Genomic DNA, 15,544 nt, shown 5'->3' with positions numbered 1-15,544 from the left:
GCATTTTTTCGTTGTCTCGAGGGCTCTGCAGGACTGTAGTGAGAAGCCCACACCTAATTCCCTTCTGGTCTTGGAATTTTCACAACAAAAGCAGTAACTGAATTTTCCCTTTTCCTCCAGCCTCTTGGGGGCTCCATATTCTGAACTGTGTAGATCCACAGGATGGTCAAGGGCCCAAGAAGTTGAAAGACTTTTGCTTCCCACCCTTAGAGTTTGCCAGTCTGCTAGCCCATGGCCCTGAGAGATGGGTGCGAACCCAACCAAACACTGGTACCACCAGTTATAGCCTCCACTCAAAAAAAGTAAAAAGCAAAATTGTTAATCTTCCATGATAAATTAATACTGATCTCCATAGCTCTTAACAAGAGTATTTGTAACTGGAAACCAACAGAATGGACATTTAATCAATAAATGATCAAATGCTACCTCATTTGAGGTGCAGTATTTTTCTCCAGGGGCTGAGTTCCCGTGCAGGTTGGGCCTGGGAAAGCCCCAAGCCATCAGCTCAGTCCTGGCCAGCCTCCCAGGCATCTTCAGATGGCCAGATGTGCAGGTAGGAGGGTTTCCTTCAACTCCTGGATTAACCAAAGGGAGGACCTTTCCACCAGGCAGGCAGGGCAGGGCCTGGAACAGAGAGGCAGAGATTTCCCTGTCCTGGTACCTGGGCCCTTGCTTCTCATTCTGGCTTCCCCTGACCCATTCTTGAGTGAGTGCCAGTGTTCTAGAAAGGGGAGAAAGGGCCAGGTTCTAGAATGGTTTTCCCTCAAGATCACGTCTGGAACGTTAGAAGGGCATCTTGTACTTCCACTGGGAATAAATTGCCTGGCCTGTGGCAGCTTCCTCTGCAGATTGTTGCTTCTTTTCCCGGCTGCTGAATCCTTTCCTCATATACATGCCTCCTCCCAGCAGTGATTTCTAGAAGCCCCACAGGCCTTTAGTGCCTAGGTTTTGTCCCTCCCCCTCTGACTCTTCCCTTGCGCAGGCATGAACCTGGCCCAGGCCACTGTGCTCCTGTGGGTGTTGGGGAGCCTCCAGGCCTTTGAAATCGTGGAGAAGGAGAACATTTTTCAGAGGACCCCCTGCCCAGCTTTCCTGATGTTTGACAATGCAGCCTACCTGGCTGACATGAGCTTCGAGCTCCCCTGCCACTGCAAGCCCGAGGAGGTGTCCGCTGTCGTCTGGTACTATCAGAAGCACCTCGGCAGCGGCCACACCAAAGTGCTGACGGACTTTGATGGGCGGGTCCTGACGGAGGCAGCCCAGGTTCGTGTGGGCAGCGACATGCTGGTCCGCTTCAGCATCCGTATGTTCAGCCTGTTGGTCTTCCGGGCGCAGCCCGAGGACTCAGGCTTGTATTTCTGTGGCACCCGCAAGGGGGACTACTTTTACGCCTACGACGTGGACATCCAAAGCAGTGAGGGGATGGTGGCCACCTTCAAGGACCAGGGCCAGGAGCCCTTCGCCGATGAGTACCGCGGGAGCCTCCACGTCTTCACCACCTTCTGGGAGTGGACCCCCTGCGACCGCTGCGGGGTGCGCGGGGAGCAGTGGCGCATCGGCCTGTGTTACCTGCAGAGCCCAGACCTCTCCCCCCGCTACCGCAAGACACTGCCCGACGTGGTGTCCTGTGGTTCGCGGGCTGTGCCCAGGCAGCTCCGGGCCCAGGCCAGCAACCACGCCCCCGAGCTGCTGCTTCGGAGCTGCCTGGTGCCCTGCGAGAAAAAGAAGAAGATCCAGGAGGGTGTGATGGCCCTCTTCAGCTACGTGTCCAAAGTGGGCAGCCGGCCCTGGTTGCCCCAGGTGCCCATTCAGTTCCACCAGCAGAGGCTGGGCCACGGACTAATCATCTCCTGTCCCGGGGCCCGGCCGGAGCATGCCGTGGCCTGGGACAAGGACCACCAGTACCTCTACCGCACGCAGTACCTAAAGGGCGTCAACTGGTCCATGAGGGTGTTCATCGACCACGGCAACCATCTCCACATCCGCTTCACCCAGCTGGAAGACCGGGGCATCTACTACTGCTGGCGGCAGGGCGTGCGCATTGCTGGGTTCCGACTGGGCGTGACATCTCGAGGCCGCTACCCAGTCTCGTTCTCCAACCCCGAGATTCGGGCCGCCCTGGTGCTCACCCTGATAGGCTACCTGCTCATCACGGCAGTCTTCATCACTATTCACCTCTGTCGTTGCTGCTGTTACTTATTCCGCTGTTGTCCCAACTTCTCCCCCTAGGCTCTCTCTTCCCCAGCTCTGAAGACCAGATGTGCTCAAATGTGTTTGTTAAATGGTACCAGATGCCTCTGAATAGGCATCCTGAGCTGGGATGTGTGGCAGGGCATGTGGACAAAGTTGTTAGCTATAACCTGCTCCCCGCTATCATGAGCGAGTCTGGGACCCAATCTGGGAAGTGGGGAGGCCTGAGGCTGGTGGGAGATGGGGGACTGAAGCGAGATAGAAGTAGCCAGGGTGCATGTGTCTTCTGACTTCACGCTCAGAGAGGGAAGAAGTGAACCTAACATTTATCACCTGTCTGGTGTTGAACAGTGTTTGACGTGCTTTATTTTCTTGCCTTCGAGGATTGCTAAGTGGGCGCTGTTTGAATTGGGGGTAGCAGAGGGAGGAAGAAAAGAGTCGGGGTACCTAGTGTATATCCTCTTTGCCTTCCTTCCCAGCCTCATCCCGGGACTGGCAGGTAGAAATGGTGAGTTTGGGAATACAGGTAGAGACTAGAACAGGGGAAATGGGTGAGGAAATTGGAGACTGAATTCAGCACTTTCCTGAGAGATTGCACCCAGGCTGGGGGCTGGGGGTGAGAAGAGGGGCGGGAAGCAAAGGCCGTGGGGGGCAGGCACCAGGGCTGCAGGGCAGAGCAGGGCTGGAGATGGGGTTTGTCATGTGGCCACTGCTGGGGGTGGCTGGGGGTCCCAAGATGATCAGTGATAAGAAGCAAGTTGTGTCTTGTCCAAGGCTACTTCCTGCCCCCTTCCCCCAGCCCCAGCCTCTGCCGAACAGATGAGAGTCCACTCTGGGGAAAGCCACAGCAGTTGTCTTTATTTATGTCAGTGACTAAAGGCAGCAGTGGTGCCCCGAAGGTTAGCAGCAGTGGTGCCCTGAAGGTTAGCAGCAGTGGGTGGCAGGAGGGAGTAGGGGAAGGGCACCAGTCTTGGAAAGAGGGAGGGACTCCTACTTCTCCCTCCCTCTGCCTTAGAGGGAGATGGGGACCCTGGAGTGGGCCTCTGAGCCCCGCTCGTGGGCACTGATCATCTCATGCCCGCCAGTCTTCCCATGGACCGCAGAACAGGTGCTCGGGGTGAAAGTGTCTGCCCCAAGCTGTCCTGCCTCTAGGCTGCAGGAACAGAAACCAGTGTCTTCACTCTGCGTGGGCCTCGGGTTCTCAAATTATAAAATAGGGCGCTACCTAAAACACGGGGGTACGTTTTGTATTTGACTACGAGGGGACAACAGGGGCCTTGGCTTAGGGAAGAGCAGCGGTCACTGTGGGGAGGAGAGGGTCGGGCGTGCGGCAGAGGCTTTGCCTAGCAGTATTTGCTGGGGTCAGGTGGCAGCTGCAGCGGCTCCCAGGCCTGGGTGGACAGGGGTTACGTAGCCAGGAAAGGGCCTTTAGAGCTAGGACAAAGTGGGCCCTGCCCCCAGGAACAGCAGCCTCTTTCTTTCCTGTTTCACCATCTTCAAGAGGATGAGTCACTTTCTTGATTCCCACGACCCAGAGGCCAAGTGTAACTGCTCACTCACAGCCCCCCACTCTGATGTCTGGCCTCATCCCAACCGCCTCCTCTACCATCTCTACCTGCCCCCCCTCCAGCCTGTATCGGGGGCGGGGGAGTCCTCCTGGGCTTGACCTCTCTGTGCCCACAGCTCGGGGCCAGGCCCCCTTCTACTCCCTCCCAGCACCCCTTCCCTCACCACTTACACTGTAGTTCCCCCAAGTGCTGAGAATCAAGCTCCCACGGGCCCACAGCATGCCCATGTGGCAGCTCAGTGGGGCTGAGACACTTGAACCATCACTCAGGAGGTCCCTCTGCAATCTGGGCAGGCCAGGAATTCTGTCCGGCGACTACTCCAGGTGGCAGGATAGCCCCACCCACCCTCAGACTGGGCAGAGTCAGTCTAGAAGAATAAGCCCCTGGCCAAGGCCGCCTTGCCTATGGGGATTCCCGTGCCTGTCTCAGAGTCTCGGTTTTCCTCCACCAGCCTGAGGAAATTCAAAGGCCCCGTTCCCAGATACCCCCAGACACCTCCGGCTCTGGCAACAGTTGCCATGACAACAGGGATTCAGGATACGGAGGGTGATTTATTAGGTCTCCCTGCCCTCCCCAACTTCTCTCCTCCCTCCCAATTCTAACCCAAGCTGCTGGCCATGCCCCTCCAGGCTGCCCCTTTGGGGTGAATGCCCTGTTAGAGTTGCTGGGTGCTGGGTGGGTGCTGTCTGACAGGCTTAATGCTGATGGAGCCTAGGGCAGCAAGCTGACATAGAGACTGAGGCGGAAGAGGAGCAGCTGGGGTGGGTGGGAACTCAAGCCTGGGGAAATTAACTAGCAGAGGAGGGGCAACTACCCCGACTCCTGCTGCAGGCCCCTCATACTGTGGGGCAGGGACCACCAGGTGGGTCCTGCCTCACATCACATCCTTGTGCTCCTGCTTGGACTCCTTAATGACCTGCAGGGGACAGAGAAGTTGCCACAGTTAGGTTAGGAGCTCACACAGACTCCAGGTCCACCACAGCTAGGCTATGGACCTAGACAAGTCCCCCGCCTTCCTGGGTCATCTTCTCTATGATAGTAGCCGGAACACGCCCATGCAGCAGTCAGAGGGGGAGATGAGGTAACGTGGGCAAACAACTAGCACCGTGCCTGGCACATGGTGAGCTGATCTTGTAAGATTAGCTGGTACTGTTGCTGGTGTGATGGGGAGGGGGTTATGACCAATCCCCCCATCCCAGTCTTCTGCCAGGTTCCTTTCACCAAGCTGCAAGTTGAAAGTTGGGAGTGAAAGCTACTAACTTTAATTTTCTTTCTCTCTCCCCCAGGCCTGGCATGGGGGCACCGGAGTCTGAGGGTGAGATAGGGAGAAAGCTGGAGTCAGGACCCCATCCAGTGGTCTAGGCACCCAGGCTCCCCTTAGAACTGCCAGTGGAGGGGCTGGGGAAATGAATTACATACGGGTTCCTTCCCCTCTTGCAGAGCCTCCCAGAGGAGCTGTTGTGAATTATCAACAACCTTCTATGTGCCAGTCAAGCTTTCTTCCAGAGTCTGCCAGGGCCAGAATCTGGGATCCGCCCTCCTCACCTCTCCATCCCGCATCTCCACGGTCTTCACCACGATGTTCCTCTTGAGGTGGCCTTCTGACATGGAATTGGTGTCCAGGCTGGTTTCTGCAGGCATGAGGAGAGGAGGCCTCCATGGGCTCTCAGGGCACTAGACATCTTCTCCCACCCTCGGTTTCACCATGAAACCCCCAATCATGAGTACAAAAGCCTATCCAATCAGGCAGAGAGGGCATAGGCTCTTCCAAAGGGGCTGGCAACCTCCTAAGTCCCTATGGTGCTGGGCAAGTCCTTGCTGCCCTGCTCGCTCTCCTGGCCTGGCTGCATTTCAGCCCCTCTGCAAGCCCTCACCTGGCCCCTGGCTTCCTGACAACCCAGCGCCGTGCCAAGGAAGGAGCACGTGGGTTTTGAAGTCAGGCAGGCCAGAACTTGAGTCCCAGCTCAGCCACATGACTGTGGGCAAGTTAATTTACCTCTTCCAGCCTCAGTGTCCTCATCTACAAAATGGGGATGCTGTTGTCTACTTTTCTAGGTGGGAGTGAGGAGTCAATTAACTGAAATAGTGTTTGTTAAATGACGGGCACATATTAGTGCTCAATACACGTGGGTCCCTTTCCTGTCCCCCTTCCTCTTTCCTACTTCTCTCTGCCTCTTCTCTGGGCCCTAGTGACCCTTTTTTGTCTGGCATTTGGCAGTATTGCCTCTACCTGGTCTGCCTGGTTAACCTTTCTGATGCTGAACTAAGCCCTGGTACATGCATAGCTAGTGTTCCTAAATTTCTAGCCCAAAAGAAAGAAGAATTTTTTTTTCCTTAGCTAAGAATCATTTGAGGGCCACATACAAGTAAGAAGTAATTTACTTTTTTTCCCCCCTCAGAGAGAAAAATATAACATGTCACACTCACTAATATTTAAAATTAAGAGCAGGGGACATAAAACTTTATTCACTCCAAGAGCAGCAGTCCAGGGGGAAATAATCCTCTGGGTTGAATCATCACTGAGCTGAGCAATGGAGCCTCAGGGACAGACGAATCAGGCAGAGAGCCTGGCCGCCGGGCACAGCGAGACCCTAGGGGCCCTCCCAGTGATGGGAAAGAGGTGAGGCAGAGGCTGGCATTTGCTCAGAGGCCCCAGAGCATCTCATCTGTGCACCCGAGGACTTATCACCTTGAACACCGGCCAACTCTGCTACTTTAACCTACATTTACCCTGTGCCAGGTCCTGGGCTGGGTGCTGACGTTGCTGGGAAAATGACACAGGCTTGGCCCTTTAAGGAAACCTGGGAGGAGGGAGCCCAAGAGGATGGGGAAAGTGGGCTTGGTGAGGCTCGCTCCCTATCAAGCTGAGAAGAGCACCGTGTCTATAAGGCAGGCAGCTAACCGAGAGCCGGCGGGGCTCCATTTACAATCTGGTGAGCCTGTATTGGTATAACTTGTATTGTGAGGCTTTTGAGATGTCTTGTGACCTTGTGACCTTCCCCTTCTTTGGTGCTTTTGCCCCCTGTAGTGACAAGCAGTTAAAAAAAAACACACACAAACATCAAACACTTGGATGTGCAGAGCTTAATCAGGGATCTGCAGACAGGACAGAGGTTGAGACCATCGTCACACAGTTCTGCAATGGAATGGGGTGTGGGGATGGGGGGGTGTGGGACAAAGGGCAGAGCAGGACAGGAGTGGCTGCAAGCCCCACCTCGAATGCTCTGGGATGGTGTGTTCTGGCTAGAAGTTCTGCGGTGAATCATGAAGGTCCCCATGGAGAGCCCCAGGCCCGTTTGCCCTGGTCCTCGGCCCCAGGCCAGAACAGCAACCCACAGGCCTGGGGGAGGGGGCAGGAATCCAACACTCTGCCCACAAGACCCTGTTCTACTGACCTCGGATCTGCAGGTTGGAGAAGGTCTGCACAGGAATGGTGATGCTGAAAGACAGCAGAGAGAGAGAGAGGGGTGACCAGGCTGCCCGAGGATATCCCCAGGCCAGGTCCTGGTCTGGGGATTTCATGACAGCTTTGAGGCTTTTTTCCTTGCCAAAAAAGGCCGACCCCATCTTTTAGCTTCCCCAGCAGCAAACACACTCCTTGGAGCTGCCAAAGCCGGCAAGGGGCCTGGATGTTGTGAGGGGAACATCTCTATTCAAAAGAGAGTGGATGCTTGGAGGATGGCAGAGGGGAGGGAAGAGTGGCGAAGAGAATTCCCAGGAGGCAGAAGATACTGGTCAGGGGAAAAGAAGTCCGATTTTTGTTGGGAGGGTGGGAAGTGAGCCTCTTAGTTTGGGAGGTGACCCGAGTCCTTACCCTGGGACCTAATCAATATGGGCTGAATTGAATTCATTCATTCATTCATCAGACATTTATTGAATACCAACTGTGTGTTAGGCAAGCACTGTGCTGGGCACTGGGATAGGAGGTGGCTGGACACAAGACTGCATAAGACAGTCCCTGAAGGGAGCAAAGCAGCTCCAGGGAGGGGCAAGCAGGGAGGGCTGCTGGGCTGGGCTCACCGGTTCTCCTCGCCCTCCAGCAGCTTCCTGTAGGTGGCGATCTCGATGTCCAGGGCCAGTTTAACGTTGAGCAGGTCCTGGTACTCCTGCAGGTGGCGGGCCATCTCGTCCTTGAGGCTCTGCCCCTCCTCTTCCAGCCGGGCCAGCGCCTCCTGGTAACTCGCCGCCTCCCGCGCGTGGCGCTCTTCCTGCTCCCGCATCTGCCTCTCCAGGGACTCGTTCTGTGGGTGGAGTCGGCTGGTTTCTCGAGGCCCCGCCCCGAGTAACTTTTCAGAGCTCCGCCCCCAGCCCTGGTCCCAGCCCCTCGCCCTTTTCCAGCACCTCCTAGGGCGGCAGGTCACCTCCTCCTCTCGCGGACCCCGTCCCCCCGCCTCTGGCCCTGCCCGCGCTCACCGTGCCGCGCAAGGACTCTAGGTCGCAGGTTAAGGCCTGCAGCTGGCGCCGGTAGTCGTTGGCCTCGTGCTTGGCCTGGCGGAGCAGCTCCGCGTTGCGGGCAGCGGCGTCCGTCAAGTCCGCAAACTAAATGGGGAGAGGGCTTTATGCTGAGCGGAGGGCTGGGGACGCTTATGGCGGAAGTTGTGCGGGCCCGTGGGGAGGAACGATGTCGGGAGGATCAGGGAGATGGGTGGGACCCCAGGGTGGTTGTCCAGCTCACCCCAGCCATTGGCCCTGGGTGGGATTATTCGCAGCGACTGCGGCCCGTGGACCGGGGACACAGAAGCCACTGCTACGTCTCCAGCACCTAGCACAATGCCTGGTCAGGGAATGCAGGAATGAACAGTGTTTGCCACGGAATCCAGAATCTCCAGCACTGGCAGCTCCATCCGCGTAACTGAACCCTGTCCTCTTCCACCTTACACAGGGGATTCTGGTGAGCAGAGCGCTGGATTCTAATAGCCCTGTTGCAGTGAAGCCCTCAGGGCTCCATCATGTCTTGCCCTGCTCAGAACCATCACTGGCTTCTGCCACTTACACTCCTCAGCTCCACGCCCTGGCCCAGGATCTCTGGGCCCCTACCTCTTTGTGCTTTTCGGCCTCTACTCAGGCTCTGTCCTGCACTCTGAATGCCCCTTTCCTCTTTTCTTTATGTTCACAGGCTTCCAGTCCTGCCTGGCCCCAGTGCCCTCCTTTCTATGATATCCTTCCTGTCCCCATATTGTATATAAACTCTGCCCTGCTGTGTTCTCCGTAGACATCATTATTGGGTGACATAACATCTCCCTGGTCAGACATGTCTCTGTATCCTGGGCAGAGCTGGAGATGTAGTAGATGCTCAATAACCCAGGATACAGAGGCATCAAGAATTCAGGCTCCCAAGTGAGATAGCTAGGGTTAGAAATCCAGCTCTACTGCTTAGGAGCTGTGTGACGTTCGGCAAATTGGTTAACCTCTCTGGACTTTAGTTCTCTCATCTATCAAAGAACAGTACCTACTTCATGGTAAAATAATCCATGCAAAGCACAGGGCCTAATACACAACAGTGTTGGCTAATAGTAATAGCAATAAGTACTAATAAGTACTTATTGGAAATAATAGTGCCTGTGTAACCCCGGGCAAGTCACCTCACTTCTCTGGTGAAGATCAGTCACTCAGAGAGGATCCTCCCCCAGCTTCCTCCACCCTCCTTCCCCAGTTCTTTTGTATGGAGCCAGGAGGGCTGCCTGGAGGAGGCAGGCTGGCCCAAAGTCAGGGCTACCTTGGACCGGTACCACTCCTCCGCCTCATGCATGTTGCTGGACGCCACTGCCTCGTACTGCGTACGGATCTCTCTCAGGGCTGCTGTGAGGTCGGGCTTGGCCACATCCATCTCCACGTGGACCTGCTGCTGAGCTAGCTGCTCCTGGAGCTCCCGCACCTCCTGGCCAGGGTGAGAGAAGGGATGCCAGGGCTCAGGGACCAGGCTGCAACTGGGGTTTCCCCACAGCATCATGCCCTCTTCTGTCTGCCCCTCGGACACAGAAGTTGGCTAAGGGAGATGGTCATTCCTAGTTGAAGGAAATGGCATGGCCCAGGCTAAGGGAGGCGGGGGGTAGTTTGGGGGTCTCATGGTGTCCTCCTCCCAAGCCTGGAAGGCAGGAGCACTGAAAGTGTCCCTGTGTTCTCGTGGGAGAGTGACTGAGTCCCTGTGGTGTGGGTGTGCCTGTGGGTTCCCAGGTTCCCTGAGGCCGTGGATTCTGCATCCATTATCTGAAGTCAGAGCTCAGCGGGGGTGGGGGGGTTGGTTGGTTTGTTTGTGTGTGTGTTTTTATGTATGGCTCTCATTTAAATGGAGACAGATGGCAGAGGGAATGGAGTCAGAGAGACTGTGTGACCTTAGCAAGTTCTTTAACATCTCTGGGCTTCAGGGTCCTCCTCTGTGAAAAAGAGATAACACTGGAACGGTCCCTATCTCACTGGGCTGTAGTGAAGAAAAACGGGAGGCAATGAGGCCCGTTGTAATTCTCAGTAAGTGGAGTGTGTGTCTGTGTGCATTTTACCGGGGGCTGGGAATGCTCTCTTATCTATCATTTTGTACCCCGGCCGCACCGCAAGGCACGTGAGTTCCCCAGCCAGGGAGGGACCCCGTGCTCCCTGCAGTGGAAGCGCAGAGTCCTAACCACTGGACCACCAGGGAAGGCCCTGTCTTTATCTCTGTCTCCCTTAGTCTCTCTCTGTATCTCTCTCTGTCTTTTCTCTCTCTCTCATTTTCTTTCTCTCTCTGTCAGTCTGTCTCCTTTTCTCTATGTCTGAATATCTCTCTCAGTCTCCGTCTCTCTGTCTCTTCCTCAGTTCCAATCTCTGTGTTGGCCTTTCCTCCCTCTGCCCTGGCCTTACCTCCTCATGGATCTTCCTCCAGAACCGGATTTCCTCCTCCAGAGACTCAGTCTTCCTCTCCAGATCCAGACGGCCCAGGGTGGCTTCATCTGCCTCCTGGAGTAAGGAGGAAGCAAAGGGCCCCTCTGACCCCAGACTCCTCCTCCCCACTCCCTAGTCTTATCTGATCCCTCCTTTTGTGGCTGGGGGGAGCAGCACATTGCTCTGGAGGGCTGGGCTTGGGGGCTAGGTTTGGGTGGGCTGCCATCAACACTTTCCCCCTCCCCGGCCCCTCCCCTCTACCACCCTGACCTGTCGATAGGCAGCCAGGTTGTTCTCAGCCTCCAGCCTCAGGTTGGTTTCATCCTGGAGCCTGGGGTAGGGGGACACATTGCTGGGTCCGGGCTCTTCTGAGGACTATTGGACCCCTGCCCTAATCTCCCTGGAGGTGACTGCCAGAGAACCGCCCCCTCCCTCCCAGGACCAATGTGAGTGACAAGAGGAGTGAGGGGCAGAAGGACTTGGCCAGGAGGGTGAGCAGACAAGGGCCTTTGCTTTAACTCATTACCAAGGTGCCTTATCAGGGTTGCTGCACCTGCTCCCGCTCACACAGGCGCTTCCACCAATGTACACTCACTGCTGCACACACCACACACACACACACACACATCCTCCCGCACTTGAAGTCACACACGCATGCCCTGCCAGCTCAGCAAGGACCATGCCCCTGGGGTTTCCTCTGACCTTTGGAAATGGGTTTTATTAAGATCTCCGCTTTACAGCTGTGCAAGTTGAAGTGTCTTGACTAGGGTCATAAGCTGGTGACAGGCAGAGTCTCCTGTATTCTGAAGCCAGTATTCTGCCTGCTCTTTCCCTCTCTTCCTGTAGCCCCAGACCAGTCCTCCTGGTGCATACCAATCTTCCCTTCCAACTCCCCCTCTAGACAGACCCAGGCTCAGAATAGGTGCGCTCCCCGACCACAGTAACAAGGCCCTGCAGTGAGTGAAACGCAGAGACCCTGCCCGCTGGGGGTCCCTGACTGTCCCACACAGCTTTCCCCAGGGGGGAGGCTCTGAGAGTACCCGAAGGTCTTTGGGAATCAGATCCCTGAGATCCTGGGCCTCCTCCCGGGCCCACCCTCATCTTGGGGAGCAAGGGCCACCCTCTCCTCCCAGAGGTGGGAAACTGGGGAGCAGGGAGGCAGAGCCCCTGCCCGAGACCCTGCAGGCCTGCAGGTGCTGCCTCTCCAGGGGTGGGGGGGCGGCTCAGTGCTCCCTGTTCATGAGGCCCCTCTGCGGCCCCCTCCTCACTTCTGCCTCAGGGTGCCCAGGTCCTGCGCCAGATTGTCCCTCTCCACCTCGAGCCGGGCGCTGTTGGCGGTAAGTTGATCAAGCCGCAGCCGCAGCTCGCGCAGCTCCGCCTGGTAGACGTCGGCAAGCTTGGTGGGCTCCTTGGCCCGCAGCTGGTTCAGCTCGGCAGCCAGCGCCTTGTTCTGCTGTTCCAGGAAGCGCACCTTCTCGATGTAGCTGGCGAAGCGGTCATTGAGCTCCATCATCTCCGCCCGCTCACTGGCCCGGGTCTCCTTGAAGCCGGAGCTGAGCGCCCCGGCCAAGGAGAAGTCCACCCGGGCCGGGAGTGGAGGCGGCATTCGAGCCAGGGACAGGCGGGTGCCAGGACCCAGGCGGCGGCCCCCCATCCCCATCTCTGAGGAGGAGACATAGGAGCGGCGAGCCGCTGAGGTGACCCGTCTCCTCTCCATCCTGTCCTGGCTCTGCCTGCTCCTGGGATGTGCTGGCTTTATGGAGGAGGGCCCGGCCTGGCCCGGCCCAGGCTGCCCCTGGCAACACCCCCTGGCATAGCCTGAGTGGGTGGGGCTGGGCCGCAGCCCAGCCATGGGGAGAGTGCCTCTCATGCCCACCGAGGTCACTGTGCCCAGAGACAGGGCCTCCTGGGCATGCCAGCCCCAGCCTGGCTCCAGACAGAGGTGCTAGTGGGCAGTTCCCGGGGCCGATGCTGCATCTGAGGCCCTGACCACTGGACAAGGAGACCCTTTCACTGGGACGGTGGGTCAAGGAAGGGCTGGACCAGATGACCTCTGACCTGTCTTCTAACTTTTAGATCCTATGACCCAGGGCTTTCCTCACTCAGCATTCTCAGGCACACTCAGTGCCTGTTAGATGCTGGGAATCTGGTGGAAAACAAACCTGTTCCATATCTTCAAGGAACAGCCTATGTTACAGTTTCCTGCCAGCCTCATTCCCAACAGATTCCTGGAGTCCTCCCCTCTGAATACAGGCGTTCTGCATTCCTGCTTTCTCCCCATCTGCAGGTGTGGGGCTGTGGGCTGGAATTAGAACCGGCCGTTTGTCTGGAGGGTCAGTTGAGGCCTCTGTCTAGCAGTGGGGGAATGATGGAAGGAACGTGGAGCCCCTGATAGGGTAAGTGGGGGCAGGCGCTGCACTCTCTGGCCCTCCCCCTGGGTCACCCTTAAGCCCCAGCCTCAGCCTCATCGGGCTCACCCCTTCCTTGCCCAGCCTCCCCGCACCCCCTCCCAGAGCCCAGGCCTTGACAGCTCCACAAAGCACTTATGAATGAGCTGGCTGTCCCAACTCCCATCTTTGTTCCTGTAACACCCCGTTTCCCTGGCCACCCCTCACCTCACTCTCACACTGGAGATTTATCTCCTTCAAGTTCCCACACATCAAGCTGAGAAGCTGAGAAAGGCTTCTGGAGAATCAGTGGGTTTGGGAACCTAGGAGCCTGTGGGTTTGAACTGGGAGCCTGGGGCCTGGGCCCTGTTGCCCCTTGAGATTTCAGATCCAATCACACCTTCTATCTGGTCCCCCGGGGTCAGTACCCTGCCCAGGCCCTTCACCCATCTCTGTCCCTGGACTTCTGGGAAGTGGACAGCCTTCCTCTCCTGCCCCCACCCCCCGCCCCACTGCCCACTGCCCACGCCTGGGCCTCTGATCCCTTTTCCTGAGCACTTGCTGAATGGAGCCTTGTTCTCCACTGCCGGTGAGGGTGTCGCGTGGCAAGGGCAGCCCTTGCAGGGGGCTGTGCTGTTTTTATCCCAAGATGCCAGCCTGTTGAGTGGGGTGCAGCCCAAGCCCCTTGCTCAAAGAGCTTCTCGGAAAGCATCTGATGGGGGCTGGGGTGCAGCAGGGAGCAGGCTCTGTGCCCACCCCTGACCATTGTGTTTGTGCCAAGGTGAGTCATTCAGTGGGCACCTCACAGTGGTGAGTCATTCAGTGGGCACCAAGGGAAGGCCCTGGGGGTAGCCCAGCACTGCCAGGCCTCCAGCTCTGCAGACAGGGCCTGGCTACTTGCCTCCTCCCCAGCTGTCAGAGCCAGCTCAGCCCCTGAGCTCCTGTCTGGGCAATGCCCCCTCGTCCATGCCAGGGGAGATGCTTTTCATTTGGGCAGGTTACAGGCTGCTTGCCGAGATTTCCCCATGAGTCCCAAGCAGAGAGAGGAGGTGAGAATCCCTAATTCTTTAGCAGAGTCTGACCCTGGGCCTGAGCAGTATCATGGGGAGGGGAATCTTGAATCTTTAGGAAGGGGCACCCAGTCACTTGATCCTGCTGTGGGTTGAGGGGCTGGGGAGGGATGGGGGCGGGGAGTGACATTAAAGGAAGAACAAGACGGGACAAACCCTTGTCCCAACTCCTCTCCATGGCTTGGAGAGGCTGCCCTTCCAGCTTGCAGGGCAAGTCACAGCGTGTGGCCTTCTCTCTTTGTACAATTGAAATCTAGTTGAAATGAGCGCAAAGCGGTCCTGGAGGGAAAAGATGTAATAGAGCAGGAAGGGCTTGTCAGGGACTCTCAGTAATTGTGTCTGGGAGACAGAGGCTCAGCTCGTTTTAGCAGCGGCAGATGAGGCCCCCTCTTTAACCCCTTCAGCCACCTCGCTGGGCCCCTGTCACCCACCCAGGCCCTCTCCCTCCATCCTCAACTCCCATCCAACCTTCAGACCCAGCTCCACACTCAGCCCTTAACTCTCTGAAGATGTCCACACAGAGAAGCAAAGAGATAGACAGACTCAGTCATGTTGTTTGTCAAACCTTCATTATTTTTTATTATACATTCATTGTAGAAAAATCAGCAAATACAGTTAAGCAAAACAAAATTTAATTAGCTATAATTTTGCCACCTGGAGATATAAACATTACCAGATTTTTTTTCTACACATATAAATTCATTTTTTAAAAGTAGGCTCACGCTGTACAAATTATTTTGTAACTTGCTTTTTTTTACTAGACAATATGTTGTGAACATCTTTCCATATCAATAAATATTTATCTACATCATCATTTTAACAGTTGCATGGTTTTCCACTATGTGCATTAATGTAACCAAGCCCTGTTGTTGGACAGTTATGTCCCCTCTCTCTCTGTTCTAGATCACACCGTGATGCACATCTGCGTCAGGCAGACACAGCTCCCGGCCTCCACCTCTACCCCCCTCCTCCCAGCCTGACTCAGGCCCCATTCTCTGTGGCACCTCCTCTCCTGCTTCCCCAATCTGAGGGCTTCATCATCCAAAGCCTCAGGCCAGTTCCTAGACTGACTTCTGGACTAGACGGCAGAAGGCTGCGGGCCCCAGGAAGAGGATTCCTGGACACCCTTCCTCACGGCCTTCAGCCAAGCTGCGCCCCACTTCAAGCCGAGTTGGGGACAAGATGACCTCCCACTCCCTGTGCCCATCTTCTACATCAGAATTTGCCAGGATGCCCTCCTGCCTACGAGGCCCAGGTTGATCCCAAGATAGATCAACACTTCACCCAGCCTCAACCCACATACAAGGTGCCCAGTGTTTTCCAAACCTGCCAGCCTCTAATTCAAGGGGCCCTTTTGTCCCTTGACTGCTGCCCACTGACTCCGCTTGTGCTCCTGCCACTCTCCCAGTGCCTGGCACAGCATGGTGGTCAGCAAGCGTGAGTGGGATGGAGAGAACATGGATCTCTGACCAGT

General features: G+C 56.3%; 2 protein-coding genes across 3 annotated transcripts; one reads left to right on the top strand and one right to left on the bottom strand.

The window, feature by feature from the left end:
* Positions 1-984: 984 nt before the first annotated feature.
* On the top strand, positions 985-2,229 carry FAM187A (family with sequence similarity 187 member A). Its single transcript, XM_061176697.1, has one exon. It carries the CDS (start codon positions 985-987, stop codon positions 2,227-2,229), a length of 1,245 nt encoding a protein of 414 aa, XP_061032680.1.
* A 2,403-nt stretch (positions 2,230-4,632) lies between these two features.
* Positions 4,633-12,345, bottom strand: GFAP (glial fibrillary acidic protein). Of its 2 annotated transcripts, XM_061177146.1 has the most exons (10): positions 11,882-12,345; positions 10,884-10,944; positions 10,593-10,688; positions 9,475-9,636; positions 8,172-8,297; positions 7,779-7,999; positions 7,154-7,197; positions 6,661-6,780; positions 5,304-5,389; positions 4,633-4,674 (listed from the first exon to the last, which is right to left on the bottom strand). In XM_061177146.1, exons 1-10 carry the CDS (start codon positions 12,328-12,330, stop codon positions 4,633-4,635), a joined length of 1,407 nt encoding a protein of 468 aa, XP_061033129.1. In that variant the 5' UTR covers positions 12,331-12,345. The 2 variants fall into 2 exon arrangements, with proteins under 2 accessions (XP_061033129.1, XP_061033130.1); XM_061177147.1 differs by lacking the exon at positions 6,661-6,780 and having other exon boundaries at positions 11,882-12,330.
* Between the last annotated feature and the right edge of the window lie 3,199 nt (positions 12,346-15,544).

Source organism: Eubalaena glacialis, chromosome 19, assembly GCF_028564815.1.
Source record: "Eubalaena glacialis isolate mEubGla1 chromosome 19, mEubGla1.1.hap2.+ XY, whole genome shotgun sequence".
Classification (NCBI taxonomy): domain Eukaryota; kingdom Metazoa; phylum Chordata; class Mammalia; order Artiodactyla; family Balaenidae; genus Eubalaena; species Eubalaena glacialis.
The sequence above is the reverse complement of the archived record's forward strand: the minus strand, read 5'-3'. Positions and strand labels throughout refer to the sequence as shown.